Here is a 17,905-nt window from a genome sequence, read left to right as displayed (position 1 = left end):
ATAAGCTTGCTGAAATTTTGCTTGGGGTGCTCAGTCTCTCCCTGGAGCCCTGAGTCACCCAATAGTGCTGCTGAAATAAACCTCTTGCTATTGCATCTACTAGCCTGGATTAATGAGTCTGGGGACTTCCCTCGTGGCCTTAGAAATTCTAGGGTCTTTCAGCATTCTGATGGATTGTTCTGTACTGATTTCTAACCCTAACTGAAGTCTTCCACTGTAAATAAATAAAGCAAATATGTGAACAGATGATTGAACAGACAAACAAACAAATAAAAAGTTCACAGATGCTTATTGACTTTTTTTTCATAATGAAAATTTTTGACATATGACCTAGAAAGTGTCTGGAGTATAACTTTATACTAACCCCCCATCTCTGTTTCTCTGTCTCTCTGTCTCTCTCTCTCTCACACACACACACACACTGAAACAGTTGAACAATTTTAAAATTAAACTAAATATACAAGAAAAGGAAGCAAACACCTTTATTATCATCATCCCGTCACTTAGAAGGAAGAGTGAACTCTGTAAACTCTGAAAGTCATGGAGAATAGTATGAGTTCCTATTGATGAGTTGCATTTTGTCAAGTTTTTCCTTATAAGATTTTCATCTTTTATGATCATGTGAGAGTCTAGTTTTTTTTTTTAATTTGATAGATGGGCACATGTTCCTTCTAGTTCTTCTGGCTGTACAGTTTTGACAATGGAAGCAGGTTGGATTTCATCAATGAAATTTTTTGTCTTCTTTATTTCACCTTTGATTGCTATTAAGTGCCATCTAGTTGGTTCATGGTGTTTCATGAGCACTTTTATAACTCTTTTGATTTTTGTGTCTTGTTTTGTTTTGTTTTTTGAGGCAGGGTTTCTCTATGTACCATCCCTGGAACTTTCTTGGTCAACGAGGCAGGCCATGAACTCACCACTGCTTCAGCCCAATTTGTTACTTCTCCACTTTACTGGAGTTGAGGGGAAATGGTGGCAGAAATGTTGCAGTCTCTGGTGAAGAGTCACTACTTCTGCTCTGCTCCTTTAAGGGAGTTTGCCAGCAGAGATGACCAAAGCTTTTCTGTTCAAATACACTACAAAGCTTCTGATAACTCCAGTCAAAGGTCTTCACCTAAAACTCATTCAAGAAATTTATTTGGAAGGGAAGGATCCAGGAGAAGGACTGTCTCTGCCAGAGCAGAAATAGGCAGCTTCTTTAGTAAACAATGGTAACAAAATACATTCACAACATACAGAAGGGAAACCCAAATCATTGTGTAGCTGATTATAAGTGATTTGGCAAAAGATTTTACCAAATACTTTATAATAAGAAGTCCTCAGTATCTTTTTCAGGTAGTCAATATCTATTGAAATATACAAAGTTTTTAAGAGATTGTTACACGCAAAAAGTTTTACTCCTATATAAAGTACAAACTTTATCACAATAAAACCACTTACATGGTTTTCATACAGTAAGATATTTCTCATGATTTAGATTATTCATACATGCAAATGCTTTACCACACTGATTACATTCACAGAGTTTATCTCCACCATACGTTAGTCCATGTCTTTAAAGATGACTATGATAAACAAGGCCTTTAGCACACTAATTACATATGCAATGTTTCTCTCCAGTAGGGATTCTATTATATTTTCAGAGATCACTATACATGCAAAGGCTTTATCGCATTGATTATATTCATAGGGTTTCTCTCCAGTATGTGTTCTTTCATGTGTTTGGAGAGTACTGTGATACACAAAGGCTTTACAATACTAATTATATTCATTAGGTTTTCTCTCCAGCATGACTAATTTCATGACTTTGTAGATGAATGTGCTGTAAAAAGTATTCACCACACTGATTACATTCATAGGGTTCTCTCCCGTATGGGTTCTTTCATGCATCTGGAGATAACTGTGACACACAAAGGCTTTACCACACTGAATATATTCATAGAGTTTCTCTCATGTGTGGTTTCTTTCATGATTTTGAAGATGAATATGCTGTGCAAAGCCTTTACCACACTGATTACATTGATAGGGCTTATCTCCAGTATGGGTTCTTGTATGCTTTTGGAGAGAACTGAGACATGCAAAGACTTTACCACACTGATTACATTCATAGGGTTTCTCTCCAGTATGTGTTCTTTCATGTCTTTGCAGATTACTGTGCCATGTAAAGGCTTTACCACACTGATTACATTGATAGGGCTTATCTCCAGTATGGGTCCTTTTATGCTTTCTGAGAGATCTGGAGCATGCAAAGGCTTTACCACACTGATTACATTCATAGGGTTTCTCTCCAGTATGGCTTCTTTCATGACATTGAAGATAACTGTGCTGTGCAAAAGCTTTACCACACTGATTACATTCATAGGGTTTCTCTCCAGAATGGCTTCTTTTATGCTTTCGGAAATAACTGGGACATGCAAAGGCTTTACCACACTGATTACATTCATAGGGTTTCTCTCCAGTATGGATTCTTTTATGCATTTGGAGAGTACTTGGACATGCAAAGGCTTTACCACACTGATTACATTGATAGGGCTTATCTCCAGTATGGGTTCTTTTATGCTTTCTGAGAGAACTGGGACATGCAAAGGGTTTACCACACTGATTACATTCATAGGGTTTCTCTCCAGTATGGCTTCTTTCATGCCTTTGTAGATGACTGTGACGTGCAAAGGCTTTACCACATTGATGACATTCATAGGATTTCTCTCCAGTATGGCTTCTTTCATGAATTCGGAGATAACTGTGCATAGTGAAGGCTTTAACACACTGATTACATTTATAGGCTTTCTCTCCAATATGTGTTCTTTCATGTCTTTGCAGATTACTGTGCCGTGCAAAAGCTTTTCCACACTGATTACACTCATAGGGTTTCCTCTCCAGTATGAGTTCTTTTATGGTTTATGAAACTACTTGGATCTGCAAAGGTTTTACCACACTGATTACATTCATAGGGTTTCTCTCCAGTATGGCTTCTTTCATGACATTGAAGATAACTGTGCTGTGCAAAGGCTTTACCACACTGATTACATTCATAGGGTTTCTCTCCAGTATGGGTTCTTTTATGTCTTCGAAGACTACTGTGACATGCAAAGGCTTTACCACACTGATTACATTCATAGGGTTTCTCTCCAGTATGGCATCTTTCATGAATTTTAAGATTACTGTGCCATGGAAAGGCTTTACCACACTGATTACATCCATATAGCTTCTTTCCAGTATGTGTTCTTTTATGCATTTGAAGAGTACGCTGATGTGCAAAGATTTTACAACATTGATTACATTCATAGGGTTTCTCTCCAGTGCATGAGTTATAATGCATTTGAAGATGATTGTGATGTAAAAAGGCTTTACCATACTCGTTTTCTTCATAGGGGTTCAATCTAGTATGTGTTTTTTCATGCCTGTGAAGATGACATGCATAGGCTTTCACACATTGAGTATATAATGAAGTTTTCACTCTACTTTGACTATTTTCATGCCTACAATGATAATGGTACATGTGAAAGAATTACTACATTTAATACATTGCTGAATATTTTTATCTGTATAAATTAATTTTACAATTTAGTCCTATTTTAAAAAAGAATTATATGTTAAGGTTTTATCACCATGTTTACAATCTTGTTTTTCTCCTTCATTAAGGCATGTTTTTCATCTTTGAGGATAACTAAAAACAGCCTGTATTACATTGTTCACATTTACAGAATTTTTTTTTCTGTATGAGAATTTTCATGTATTTGAAGAGAACTGAAAAAACTCAGAGCTTTACCACTCTTATTGCATTCATAACGTTTCCTACACTGTGAGTGATGCTACATTTGTTAAGTGAATTAGGACAAACAGAAGTATTTACACAGTCCTAGTACTCATTGTGGTTTTCTGAAATGTAAGCTTGTTGATATATTAACAATGAGACTAGAAAACCAATTATTTGTATACTTTTACATCAATTTCAACAAGTATACTCATTATGGGGACTGTTATATATGTTCTATTTGTTCTGAGAGGGAAGTATGTTATATGTCTTCACATCCCTTTGCTCCTGTGGCTTGTCTCCAGGGGAACATATGATATACTTAGTAAAGGAAGAATAACAAATATAAAGCTTCCACATTGTGTTCATAGTTTGACTTTCTGTCCTCATAGATTTGTGGTATGGATTAAGGCCTCTCTACAACAGCTGCAATTTGATTTGTGACTCTAACTGCCCCCTCACTAAACTTAACACAGTCACAAGTATATGGATTAAACTACCTTTTCCATGGAATATTAGTGTAATGGAGATTTTCAGAGACATACTTATCACCTTTTCAAAATGTATATCTTTTATAATATGAATACTATGAAATAAATGCATTGACAATTTTACAGTATAGCTCTCATTGTATTATGATTCAGATGGAAATATAGCTTAAGGCATTGTTTCCTTGACTTCTTTTCTTATTTTGTTTTTTTTTGTTTTTCTTAAATTTACGTATTTATTTATTTATAAAAATTTTCACTTCCTCCCCTCTTCACAATACCCTCCCACTCCCCCCAACTTCCTCTCCTCCTCCCTGTCCAGTCTTAAGAGCAGTCAGGATTTTCTGCCCTGTGGGAAGTTTTTTTGGTTTAAAACATAGAGGATGCATTACAAATTCTTCAGGGGTACATCTGTATCAGCTTATACATAGAAATTACCTTTCATGACTTCTAGAACTTTGACTATGCTTTTCAGTGTTATGGTCTTCCCAATTATATCCTAAAATATAGTGCCAGAAAAATGTATGTTATATATTAAAAATTGTAAAAAATTTAATTACCATTTGAAGCAAAACTTAAAACCATGTCTAATTTCTTTACCCATTCTTCTTTCTCAATCATATTACAAAAGAGCATCATTAACCAATGAACAGTTGTCCCCTTATTTGAAACATAAAAGATAATTCAATCTTACCTATAGTAGTGAGGTTTCTGTAGGTCTCTACCATCACATCTTTGTAGAGACTCTTCTGGGAAGGATTCAGCAAAGTCCATTCTTTCCAAGTGAAGTCGACATGCACATCGTCATAGGTTACTGCATTCTAAAATCCCATACACATTTACAACAGAAAGTATGATTTTGACAACACTGTAAATGTATACTTCTTTGACAGTATAGTCATAGAATTCTGGTGCTCCCCATACTTATTCCATGACATAGACATCATAATTTAATCACCAAGTCACTTTAGAAGCAAATTGTAAACTGAATAGGAGGTTCACTTCTATCATTTCTGAACCATTTGAATGGGATATCACCTTGCAAGAGAAATGCCTACTAACCAACAATGAAAAATAGGTAAACAGATCAACAGTACAGAGTACAGACAAGAGAAATTGTATGAATAATTAATTTCTGACTACAAAAAAGAATAAGATGAAAAGGCTGGATGCATTGAATCATGCCTCTAATCCTTGTACTCAGAAGGCATAGGCATGTATATCTATCTGCCTCTGAATTGAATACCAGCCTAGTCCATACAATCACTTCTAGGGCAGTCAGAAGTACATGTTAGTTACATGTTTCATATAAAAAAATCACCGCATGTATGTCTATCTGCCTCTGAGTTGAATACCAACCTAGTCCATACAATCACTTCTAGGGCAGCCAGAAATATATGTTAATTACCTGTTTCATATGAAAAAAATCAATCAAAAATGAAAGTTAGAAATAACTCATAGGTTTTTGCTGAAATTTTCCACAAACAGTTATGCATTCACTTCAACTCTTTATTCATCTACCAAAAACCTGACGTGCCATAATTTAAACTGCAACATAAATAAGATTTTACTAAAAGGCACTGGGTGTTTAAAGTTACAAATGGACAAATGAAAACCATAGCAATTAATATGCTGATTGCAAATAATGAACACAGAGCAGGAAAGATTGCTCAACAGTAAAGAGTCCTTCTGGTGCTGCATACAGGTGGGCTCAAGAACTTCAATGGAGGATCATAACTATGCATTATTCCAAGGTTAAGGTTTCTAGTACCATCTTTTGATCAATGTAATGACTAGGTACTCACATGGTGTATATCCATGCATACAGGTTAAATACTCTTTTTAAAATAAAAATTCAAAACAAAACAAACAGGCAGGAAGACAGTTATGCACCTGTAATCCAATGACTCAGAAGGCACAGGCAGGATTAATGTCATGAATACATGCCATCTGGGGAAACATAATGATTGATACCCTCTGTCAAATTTTAAAATTCAAGATATGGGTGAAGCTCAGTACAACATCATATAGGAACAAAACTATCATACAATATAAAAACAAATAAGCCAGGAATGCTGGCCCACCTTTAATCCCAGCACTTGGAAGTCAGAGGTTCTCTGAGTTTGAAGCCAACCTGGTATATAGTACTATTTTCAGGACAGCTAGGGCTACACTGACAAACTTTGTCTTCAAAAATAAACAAACAAAAATATAAACAGTAGGTGACCAAACCACCTTAGCACCAAATAGCAGCTAATTCTACTGAATCTTCTGTAATTTAGTGATAGAATTTATGATGGTGGGGAAGTTATGACAGCAAAAGAAGAAAGCCGACTGATTAGTTTCAACCACAACACAGTAGGCACAAAGAACTGGAAATGAGTTGAGGCTATAGAAACTCATATTGTGGGATTCCCTTCTGTATGATGTGATTATCATTGTTTAATAAAGAAACCACTTTGGGCCTATAACAGAGCTTTAGGACAACTCTAAGGTAGGTTGGGAAAGCTAAACTGAATGCTGGAAGAATGAAGGTGGAGTCAGAGAGAAGTCATGTAGCCCTGTGTGAGACAGATGCTGAGAACTTTACCTCATAAGCCACAGTCACATGGCAATACATAAATTAACAGAAATTGATTAAATTAATATGTAAGTGTTAATGAATAGAAAGCTAGAGCTAATGGGCTAAGCAGTGATTTATTAATACAGTTTCTGTGTGGTGATTCTCAGGATATAAAGCTGGGAACAAATGAGTGGCTTCCCGTAACAAACTGGTGAGCTTGGAAAGGAATTCTAGACAGTAAAAAATGAAGTTTAGCCACATTTATTTCCCCAAATGGGCTTTGCTTACTGGTGGTGTGCTGGAGCACATTTAAGAGAGGTTTTCCTGATTTAGAGGTAGCATAAAACAGCTCCACTATTTTTAAGTGCCGGCTTTCTGGGCTGTGCTGTCAGTGCCAACTCTGAGTCCTTCTGGAGGACTGGCTATGGGGTCTGTGAGAAGATTGCTAATGGCAACTTAGACCCCGTGTATGCCTGAAAATGGGGTAATGTACATGGCTCTCAAAGGCAGCAAATGTGCCTCTGCCATGTAGGACTGTGGTGAGCAAGCAGGCACAGCTGAAGTACATAAGAAGGGCTTAGCATTTTAAGAAGTGCTCCAGAACAGGAAAGAATTACAGATACGCAATAGTACAGATTCATACATAAAGGACCTCTAAATGAGACATAGTGTGTTTTAAAATATCTACAAGGCCTGGGAGAAAGAAGAAAAATAATATAGTTATAAAAAAGAAGTAAATGGTTTATAAAAAAATCAAATTAAGACTTTAAAAAGACAGAGTACAGACCATCAAAAAGTAGTAAAGATAAGAAAATAAATAGTAAAAAGTAATAGAATAAATATAAGCCACGTAAAGATGGACTATATACAGAGGGTCTGGATTATGTATTTTATTGTGTTTTCTTTGAATTTTTTGAGTGTAAAGGAGCTAAATAACCAACACATATACTTTAAAGCTATCACCTTCAGAATTTGGGTCTAATGATTTGTTGCTTTGAAAAAGGGGTTTTTCTTTTGTTTCCACAGAAGACGAGAACCTGTGAAATCCCTCTACACTAATGTGGCTTGATGAATCAAGACCACACAAAAGGTTGCAGTGAATGCCCCCAAAAATGACTTCACAAAAGAAAAAGCAGGAAGCAGTTTGGAGAGAACTAAACCCATATTCCCAAACACAATTCATAAATGTTTCTTTACATTTAAAGGGGGATATGCTATAGAAATTTGCAATGGTATGGACCTTGGTTTATTAATACAAATTTAAGGTCAATTGTATTATATGTATTTCTGCTCTTGATTAAGGTATTGTATTTGTGCAGCTCATTTAAACATGTAATATATAATTAAAATAGAGGTAGAGAGTCATCTATGATAGTAATGCTCAAGTTTGTACTAATGTTAGTTAGGTTTTCTAGATGTACAGACATGTTATTTCAAATAGGGATTCTTCAAATCTTTCAGTGACTTTAAGAATATGACATCTGAAATATTTTAAGACATTAAGACTTTTCATGACAATGAAACACATCTGCTCCTGGTGGCACCAGACAATTTGAGAGGATGATGGACTTCAAAGAGGCTCCTTATGGAGTTTGTTAGACATTTGGGCAAGAAATTGCTCTTGCCTGGAAGGCTTGATGAACTGGACAGGCAGGACCCACAGATAAATGACTGATGAGCTTTCCTAAAGGTGACATGATTCTTCGGGGTTCCTGCTTCATGAAAGAGTCTGCCAGACATTCTACAGGACACAGAAGACAGCAACTGATGAACTTTTCCATTGCAAGGCAGAACAGGTCTTCAAATTTCCTGCTTCATGAAAAAGTCTGCCAGATACTATGGGTCTGTGGGCTGAAGACTGGATGCCCCAACAACACAGAAGAACTTTGGGTGACGGTCTGGGCAATGAGATGTCTCTGTCATTTCTAGAGTTTTGGAAAGTGCTTACAATAAACTTCCTGTTTACTTAGGTCATATTATATCCTTCTGGAGTTTTTGATGGATTTGAAGAATTTATACTTATAGTTTTTCTTAGTTATGATAAAAGATAAAGAAGATATAAATATTGCAAATGTAATTCTTGCATGATACCTGTTTTGTAATTTGTAATTTTACTATGTTGAAACTAAAACCTTCCTTTCCATTTAAACAGAAAAGGGAAAGTGATGTGGGATTCCCCTTTGTATGCTGTGATTATCATTGTTTAATAAAAAAACTGCTTTGTGCCAATAGCAGAGGTATAGGGCAGAACTTAGGTAGGTGGGGAAAAAACTAAACTGAATGCTGGAAGGAAGAAGGTGGAGTCAGAGAGAAGTTATGTAGACCCACCAGAAATAGATGCTGGGAACTTTACCTAGTAAGCCACAACCACATAGTGATACACAGATTAATAGAATCGGGTTAAGTTAAAATGTAAGAGTTAGCTTATAAGAAGCTAGAGCTAATGGGCAAGCCATGATTTAATTACTACAGTTTCTGTGTGATTATTTTGGGGCTGAGCAGCTTGGAACAAACAAGCATCCCTATTTACTATAGCATTTCACATCCCAATGAGAAATTTAATCCAGGAAGGCTCCTCCTACTAATGGTTTAACAAGCAATCGAACGAAAGTTACCAAGAGGAGGCACATATTAAAATACATCTTCCTATCTGAGAGGTTTTTCATTTAACCAATTACATTCCAACCTGGGTCACTATAGGCTCATACCTTCCTTCATCCATGAAGAAAATTAATTTACTCACTTTAATGATACTCATAGTCTGCAATGGGCTGTTCAAATGTTCAAGGTCTCTTCTGATGCTCAAGACAATCACTTGACAGTGATTTGTTGACAGAGTTTTCAGTCCTGCCCGGTCCCATAGTCATTTGGTCCCAAAGAAATACACAGAGGTCTACATTAATGATAAACTGGCTGGCCTCTTAGCTCAGGCTTCTTATTAAGTAATTCTTACATCTTAGATTAGTACATAATTCTTGTTTGTGTTATCCACATGGCTTGGGACTTTTTTCAGTGAGATATTCTCCTCTTGTGTCCTCTGTGTCTAGGGAATAACTGTAGACTGAGCCTCACCCCACCTATCCTTCCTGCCTGGTTACTGGTCAATCAGCATTTTATTAATCCAATACGAGCGACAAATCCTTACAAGGTACAAGGCCATTGTCCCACAACAAGTAACATCTTCTAAATATCAGAAAACAAGTTACATCTTTCCAACATACAATGGTACAAAATACCATTCACACTCCAAAATAGAGAAATGGAGACATAGCAAGAGAAGATTGAACCAAGGCAAGACTGAAACATAACAAGACAAACATCAAATCCTGTAGATCTGTTTCAGATGCATAGAGCTTCAGTTTCAGAGGGCATAGATGGCCCTATCCCTGCATCTTCTCATACATCTCTCTCATTGGTTACTTCCACTCTCTATATTCAGTTAGTTCTCCATAGCAGATGTCTTATAATTTAGGAATCTCAATATCTTGTGGTATCGAAATGCAAAGGCTGTATCAAAATAGAACCCTTGCTGTTGTGGAATTTCATTGTAAAAAAAGTGTTATATTTATTTGTGTTCTGAAACAATCGTTTCAATGATGCAAATATGTGTTGCATTCTTTTATGTTGCATTTGTTTAATTCTGTGAAGCTGTGATACTGGGCTGGTCTAAAATACCTGTTTGACCTAATGAAAAATCAATAGCTTAGTAGGTAGAGTGAATAAATGGGAGGAGAAATCTTAGAGGTAAAAAGGAAGGATGATCAAGAAAAGGAGAGGAAGGCATGGACAATTAGTTAAATAAGGCTGTCTGAAAACAAGACAAACTCAGACCAGGAATTTATAAGAAATAATAAGCCTCAGTGTATGTCACTTTTTTGAGTGTTAGGTGGAGGCCCCAGAAAGAGTAAAAACAACAACAGGTTTCATCCTCACAGCTTCATGAAGTGAACTCTCATAGTCTCTTCACTGGGTTTCTGCCTCTGCCAAACATAGATGCCAGTAACAATGATGAACTGTAACCACAAACTAAGAACCCATTACCTTAAATTGTGATTCTTTCTTGTTTCCAGGACTGCGGCGTGCTTCCTGACCAGCAGGAATGAGCGGCCACGAAATCGAGATTCCTTCCCCTTATCACGTCTTTATTCGGAGCCACTCGGTTGAGGAAAATTGGGGGAAGGAAAATTAGAGAAAAAGAAAAGGAGAGCGATGAGAGAGAGAGAGCTTAGAGAGAGAGCTTAGAGGAGGTGAGAAAGGGGAGAGAGCAGGCAGTCAGAGAGGAAGCAGAGCCCAGAGGCAGCTGCTTTTAAATGGTGGAGAGGCTTGAATGTTGATTGGTTGATGCCATTTGCTGGTCTGCGCATGTGCAGGCAAGGGTTCTCAGCCCCACATGGCTAAGCCAGGTATGGACTTATATACCTCCAAACTGCAGGACCACCTGTGCCTCCAGGTGGCTCCCTACACAGGACCAGCACATGGTGAGTAGTCCTAAAAAGTTTAACTTCTTAATTGATAGACAGTAACACACTTGGACCACAGGTGTAGCAGGTTTTGTAAGAAGTTGCTTGCTAGGACTAGGACTTTGCTTACTTCTTACATAAATTGAAGGTTTATGTGGACTGAGTCTTACTCTTAGAGCATCTTGCTAGACTTCTATTCCATTGCAAGGGCCTTCTATATAATAGAAAGAAACTCCTTGAAAGTCCCTGCTTGTTTCAGTAATTGGCTGCCAAATGAAACTATCTTTTCATTTTAATTTATTTGAATTCCAAATGTTTCTTCTTACTGTAGACCTAAATGAATCATCAGAAATTACCTTTCAACTGATGCACTATTTCATTTGAGAAATAATCCCATTATTTTTCAATTGTGCTTTACTAAATTTCAAGGTCATAGGAAGGAAGAGAAATATTTTGGAGTCAAAAGTATCATACAAATGACATCTAAGTTAATCTGTTATGGTGTCTATTATTTCTAATGGAAATCCTATAATCTCAATCACTACTTTATGGCATTCTTCTTAACATTTCCATCTTTCTGGTCCTACAAGAACAGCCAATTTAGTTCTATGTACTACTTTCTATATTTCTTGCCACCTAAAGTCTAGATATCTTCTATACTCTTTCAAGAGACATCATTCCAGGTTCTGCATAGCAACAATGTTACTTTTGATTTTCCATTTTTTGTTCTAAGTTATATTTATATTGCTCTGATAAAATCCTCTAACCAAAAGCAGCTCAGGCAATGAGTAGGATAATTTGACTTCATCATTTTCAGATTTTATGAGAGAAAAATCAATATAATAGTTGAAGGGAAAAATACACCGACAAAGATTATTTCCTGGCTTTCTCTCATGCCTAGTCACTGTCTCATTCATGCTAAGATAGCTCCCTTTTGAAGCCCAAGTCCACTTTCTTAGGGATATTTCTACCCTCAGTGGAGGAGCCTTTCCATATCAATCATCAATCAACACAATCTCTCCCAGATACAGCAGTCTATGGCTTTTATGAACAATGCCACTATAAATACAGATAAGCAAATGTCCTTGTAATAGGGTCTTTTGGGTATATTTCTTAGGGATATTTGCCACCCTCAGTGGAGGAGCCTTCCCACATCAATCATCAATCAACACAATTTTTTCCAGATATGACAGACTATGACTTTTATGAACAAAGTCGCTAGGAATAGAGTTGAACAAATGTCCTTGTGGTAGGATCTTTTGGATATATGTCCAACAGTGGTATACCTGGGTCTTGAGGTAGATTGACTCCCAATTTCCTGAGGACTGCAAACTGATTTCCACATTGGCTGGACAAGTTTGCATTTGTAACAGCAATGGATCCCCTTGCTACATGTCCTTGCTAGCATTAGCTGTCACTTGTATTATGAATCTTAACAATTCAAACAGGTGTGTAAGTTGATTTTTAATATTAATTTCCCTGATAGCTAAAGATGTTGAACATGTCTTCAAGTGTTTCTCAGTCACTGTAGATTCTTTTATTGAGAATTCTGTTTAGAGGTGTTTCCCATTAATTGGATTATTTGGCTTGTTTTTCTCTAGTTTCTTGAATTCTTTAATATCCTAGGTGAGGAAACCCAGAATCACACAGAAAAATATGGTATTTACTCAGTAATAAGGAGATATTAGCAGTTAAGTAAAGTAAAATCACAGTACATTCCAGAGACACAGAGGCTAAGTAACAAGAACAGCTCTAGGGGAGATGCATGGATCTCCCTGGTAAGCAGAAATAGATTTTGTGGGTATATTGGAGGCAGTGGGAGATAAGAAGAAGGATTAGGTGAATGAGGAAGGGACAGATGCAGAGAAGACGGGGAGAAATGACTGGAATAGGGGATCTTTTAGCAGGGGATGTGGAAACAGTGTAGTGAAAACTTTCTGGAACCTATAAAGGTGACCCTAGTGAGGACTCCTAGTAATCAAGAGTATGGAGGCTGAACTAGCCATCTTCTGTAACCACATAAAGCTCCCAGTGGGACTGGGACACCAAGCCAACTGCAAAACATTCAACCCACACGTGTACTACCTGCAAGATGTGCTGGGGCACTGGTGACTCAGAGCTTTCTTAGTGACCCATAAATGACTGGTCTAACTTGAAGCCCATGCTGTGAGAGGAAGCCCATAACTGACACTGCTTAGATGGTAAGGAACTAGAACTCAAATGGTTCAGAGAACAAGGGTAGAACCAAATACAGCTGACCAGAAAAATATCAATAAAACGATTCTTGACTATTTCCTGCTATAATCATAGGTTGGTACTTAGCCTACTTGTTATTAAAGAGGTTTCTTCCAGGGGCTGATGGAAGCCCATGTAGAGATCCCTAACCAAACATTAGTTTGAGCTCTAAGAATTTTGTAGAAGGAGGGTGTGAGTATTGTAGCATTCAGTGGTTGAGGAAATAAGGAGAACATAGCCCACACAATCAAGTAGGACATATAGTGGCTCAAAGAAGCTGTTGTAGCAACTACAGAGTCTGTATGGCTGCAGACACACTACAGTTGTTTACATTGGGATAATAGTGAATCTCCTAACTGTAGGAGTAATGGTGTCTCTGACTTTTTTGTCTGTTTTTAGGACCCTTTTAATTCTATTGCATTATGTTGTCTAGCCTTGAAAGAAGAGTTTGTACCTAGTCCTATTGCACTTTGTTATGATTTATTTAGTTGATATCCCTGAGAGGTCTGCACTTCTGCACTTTTTCTTTCAAGGGAAAAGGAAGCAGTGGAAATGCGAGAATGGGGATTTGGTGTGTGTGGGGGACTGGAATGAATAGAGGAAAAGGAGAATTCAATCAGGACATATAGTATGAAGGAAGAATAAATACAAATAAAAAAAAACTGCATTTAGTCTAAGTTCAATGATCCTTATAATCTGTAGCAGCCCAAACATCACAAATGTCCAAAGTCTCTTCTGACACTTAAGACAATCTCATGACTGTCACATGTTGTATATAAAAATAAATAAATATTTACAACCTGTAAAAGGAGCGGTGGGCTGTATCCCACCACCTGGCTCCCGGCTAGATTTATCCGAAATAATTACACGGAGACTGTATTCATTTTAAACACTGCTTGGCCCATTAGTTTCAGCCTCTTATTGGCTAACTCTCACATCTTGATTAACCCATTTCTAATAATCTGTGTAGCACCATGAGGTGGTGGCTTACCAGGAGGATTCTAACCTGCGGCTGTCTTGGAGAGGAGAGTCATGGTGATTGCCTCATTGCCTTCTTTCCCAGCATTCTGTTCTGTCTACTCCACCCACCTAAGGGCTGACCTATCAAAAGGGCCAAGGCAGTCTCTTTATTAACCAATGAAAGTAACACATGAACACATGACCCTCCATCAACAACCTATAATGGCACAGGACATATTCCCATTCATAAAAACAAGAATATGACTGTGTTACACCTCCTAACTTAGGCAGACTCATGTGTATGTCACACCAGTCAGAAGAACAGATAGGCAGATTACAAGCCCATAAAATTTCCACTCTCGCTGCATTTCCACAGACACAATCCTCCAGAAACCCTACTGCTGCTACCCCCAAACCATGTACCCACACCTATATCAGATGCATAGCCTCTGTCAAGTGCAGGCCACATCAGCCAACAAACAGGTAGGAAAACTGAGGTAAAAGACTCTGCTGGATCAGATCCTATTCCAGTTACCAGATATTCACTGAGGTTTGTCTGTGTACCTCCTTCATTTTTTTAACAATCCCAACTTCCCTCCTCTTCTCTGTGCTGTAGCCTTTAACTTGGGTGGAGACCCACACACTGTCTGCAAGAAGTCTATTTGGCCACCTTCCAACTGGTTTTTCTCATTCTCTCAGTCCTCTTCATCACTATCTCCAAGTTGCCTACCCTCTCCTCCCCTTTCTGACCCAAACATGGGCAGACACTCCCTGCTGGAGCAAAGGCCACACCATCTGTAAGATTTCCAGCCCTAACTTGGGATGAGAGCCACTATTCAACCATAGGACACATAAAGCAGAAAACTAAAGAGCAAATAGAAACCAAGGAGCAAAACATCCATGCAACAAAGACTAACTGAGAAATTGGTACCTAGACCCACAAATACCTCAAACCCTGATACCTGGACACCAGCATAAAAACACAATCAACGACAGCCAGAGCAATAAGTCCCTATCAGATTCCAGCTCTCCTACTATTGCAAGCCCTGAATATTCCAACCCAGTTGAAGAACAATTAAGACCAACTTTATAAAGATAACAGAAGTCCTTAAAGACTAAGTAAATGAATTCCTTAAAGAAAGCAGAGAAAGGATAAATGAGGTATTGAAGAAAATTAATAAACCCCTTAAAGAAAGCCAAAACATAAACAAAGAAACAGTTGACAGAAATGAATGAATCTGTTCAAGACCTAAAATAAAAATAGGAGCAATTAAAATATATCAACTGAAGACATTGTGAAAATGAAAACCTAAGTCATGAAATAAGACCTACAGAGGCATGGTTCACCAAAAGAAAACAAGACATTCATCAGAGAATATCAGACTTTAAAAGCATGATCAAAGAAATACATATATTTGTCAAAGAAAATGTTAAACCTAAAATTTCCTGAAAGATAACATTCAGGAAATCTGAAACACTAGGAAAAGACCAATTCTAAGAATAATAGAAAATGGAGGAGAAGAATCTTACCACAGAGGCACAGAAAAGTATTTCAAACAATTTCATAGTCAAAATCTTTCCTAACTAAAATGACACAGGAGAATGCAGGCCACAGAATCAACTAAATAGGGCTCAGAGGAGCTCAAAGAGACTGAAATAGCAATCATGGAGCCTGCAGAAGTTTGCACCAGGTCCTTTGAATATTCTATCACTGTGTAGCTTGGTGCTTTTGTGCAACTCCTAACAGTGGGAGTGGAGGATGTCTCTGATTTTTCTAACTGCTCTTGGAACCCTTTTTCTTCTACTGGGTTGACTGATCCAGTCTTTGATATGTGACTATCATATCAATTTACTATATATGGCTTTATTGATATCTCTGGGAAATCTACTCTATTCTGAAGGGAAATGAAGATTAAGTGGATCTGGTGGAGAAGGGTGTAGTGGAGAGGACTGAAAGGAATGGAGGGAGGGGAAACTGCAGTTGGGATAGATTATAAGAAAAGTGATGCGTGATGTCCTTCTGTATAAGTGTTACTTTTATTGGTTAATGAATAAAGCTGCTTTGGTTTATGGCAAGGCAGAAGATAGCCAGGCTGGAAGAGATATAGAGAGACAGGGGGCAGAGTCTAAGAGATGCCATGTAGCTGCCTAAGCAGAAAGACACGCCAGAAGCTTATCAGTAGGCTACAGCCTCATGGTGATACAGAGATTAATAGACATGGATTAAGATGAAAGAGCTAGTTAATAAGAAGCCTGCGCTAATAGGCCTAACAGTGCTGTAATTAATATAGTCCCTGTGATTATTCAGGTCTGTGTGCCCAGGAAAAGAATAACCAGTCTCTGTTTACAAGAAGAATAAATTTTGAAGTGAGAGAACTGTGGACACAGTGAGGGAAGATTGGTTCACAGTAACACTAAAACTCAATAGGGCAAACAACAAACCCTTTAGCTCTGCCTCAGACAGGTGGGCATTCATTTTCAAAGAGCTTAGATAGCACTATCCATGCTACTTCTACTTCCTGTATGTAGTTCTCCATGGCAAATATCTCATAGCTTGGGTATCTTGATATCCTATCATCTAAAAATACAGCTCTGTCTTCATCTTCTCAGCTTCATGCAATGAACTATCACAGTCTCCTCACTAAGTTTCTGACTGCCAAACATAGATAGATGCAACAGTGCTAAATTGAAACTAAAGAGAAAGAATCTATGACCTATAAATTTTGCTTCTTTCTTTTTTCCAGAAAAAAATACAACATGGGTCACCCCCACAATTTGGCTTCTAAGTAATTATGGATGATACCATGTTTGGATCAGAGTTCCAGCAGCATCTGCATGAAGTAGCTTCCTCACATTAGGAATCAAGTTGCCTATTCCTTTGAGAAATTGAAGACTTAGATAGATGGAATCTTACCCTAAATTACCTTCCTAGGCTTCAAATAATAAGAAGGACCTTCTATTTAATAATTCTAAACTCCTTGAAATTTTCTCTGTCTTTCACCACAGGTCTGCTATTTGAATCTTCCTAGTGTTGTTGTTCTCCACAAAATGGACTTTTCATTTTTTTCTAACCTACTTTTTTTCCTGCTGTAGACCTAAATAAATCATCAGTAATAAACACCCAACAGAATCAATACTTTGCAGAAGAAACCACCCAATTACTTTTGAATTTTGCCTTACTTAATTTCTCAGGGAATGTAAAAAAATTGGAGTGATTTGGGAAGAAAATATTATACAAATGTCCCACAGATAAATTTTTCATGAAGTCTATTTCTGACTGAAATACTATGAACTCAAGGACCACTGTGTGCATTACTTTCAATGCCCCCCCAATTTCCTAGTCCTACAAGAATAGTTAATTGAGCTCAGTGTACACTTTTCTATGGCTTTTACCATTTAAAGTCCTTAATATCTTCCACATTCCTCCAAAAGACAATGTTCCCAC

The 17,905-nt window shown here is 37.4% G+C and overlaps 1 protein-coding gene across 1 annotated transcript; it reads right to left on the bottom strand.

Annotated features, from left to right (window-relative positions):
• Positions 1 to 1,771: 1,771 nt before the first annotated feature.
• LOC146894037 (uncharacterized) lies at positions 1,772 to 6,062 on the bottom strand. The gene is made up of 7 exons (XM_087901684.1): positions 6,048 to 6,062; positions 4,937 to 5,063; positions 4,681 to 4,741; positions 3,282 to 3,479; positions 2,917 to 3,197; positions 2,086 to 2,831; positions 1,772 to 1,843 (listed from the first exon to the last, which is right to left on the bottom strand). Exons 1-7 carry the CDS (start codon positions 6,060 to 6,062, stop codon positions 1,772 to 1,774), a joined length of 1,500 nt encoding a protein of 499 aa, XP_087757810.1.
• Positions 6,063 to 17,905: the final 11,843 nt, after the last annotated feature.

Source organism: Myodes glareolus, chromosome 25 (assembly GCF_982192425.1).
Source record: "Myodes glareolus chromosome 25, mMyoGla1.1, whole genome shotgun sequence".
Taxonomy (NCBI): Eukaryota; Metazoa; Chordata; class Mammalia; order Rodentia; family Cricetidae; genus Myodes; species Myodes glareolus.
This window is presented reverse-complemented; position numbering and strand designations above follow the sequence as displayed.

What these genes read in the sequence shown, in the direction of transcription:
- LOC146894037 (XM_087901684.1), bottom strand. An exon ending in CAGAAACCTCACTACTATAG is followed by an intron (nt 4,742 to 4,936) that starts GTAAGATTGAAT and finishes ACTATATTTTAG; the next exon opens with GATATAATTGGGAAGACCAT. An exon ending in GTGTGGTAAAACCTTTGCAG is followed by an intron (nt 2,832 to 2,916) that starts ATCCAAGTAGTT and finishes AAGCTTTTGCAC; the next exon opens with GGCACAGTAATCTGCAAAGA.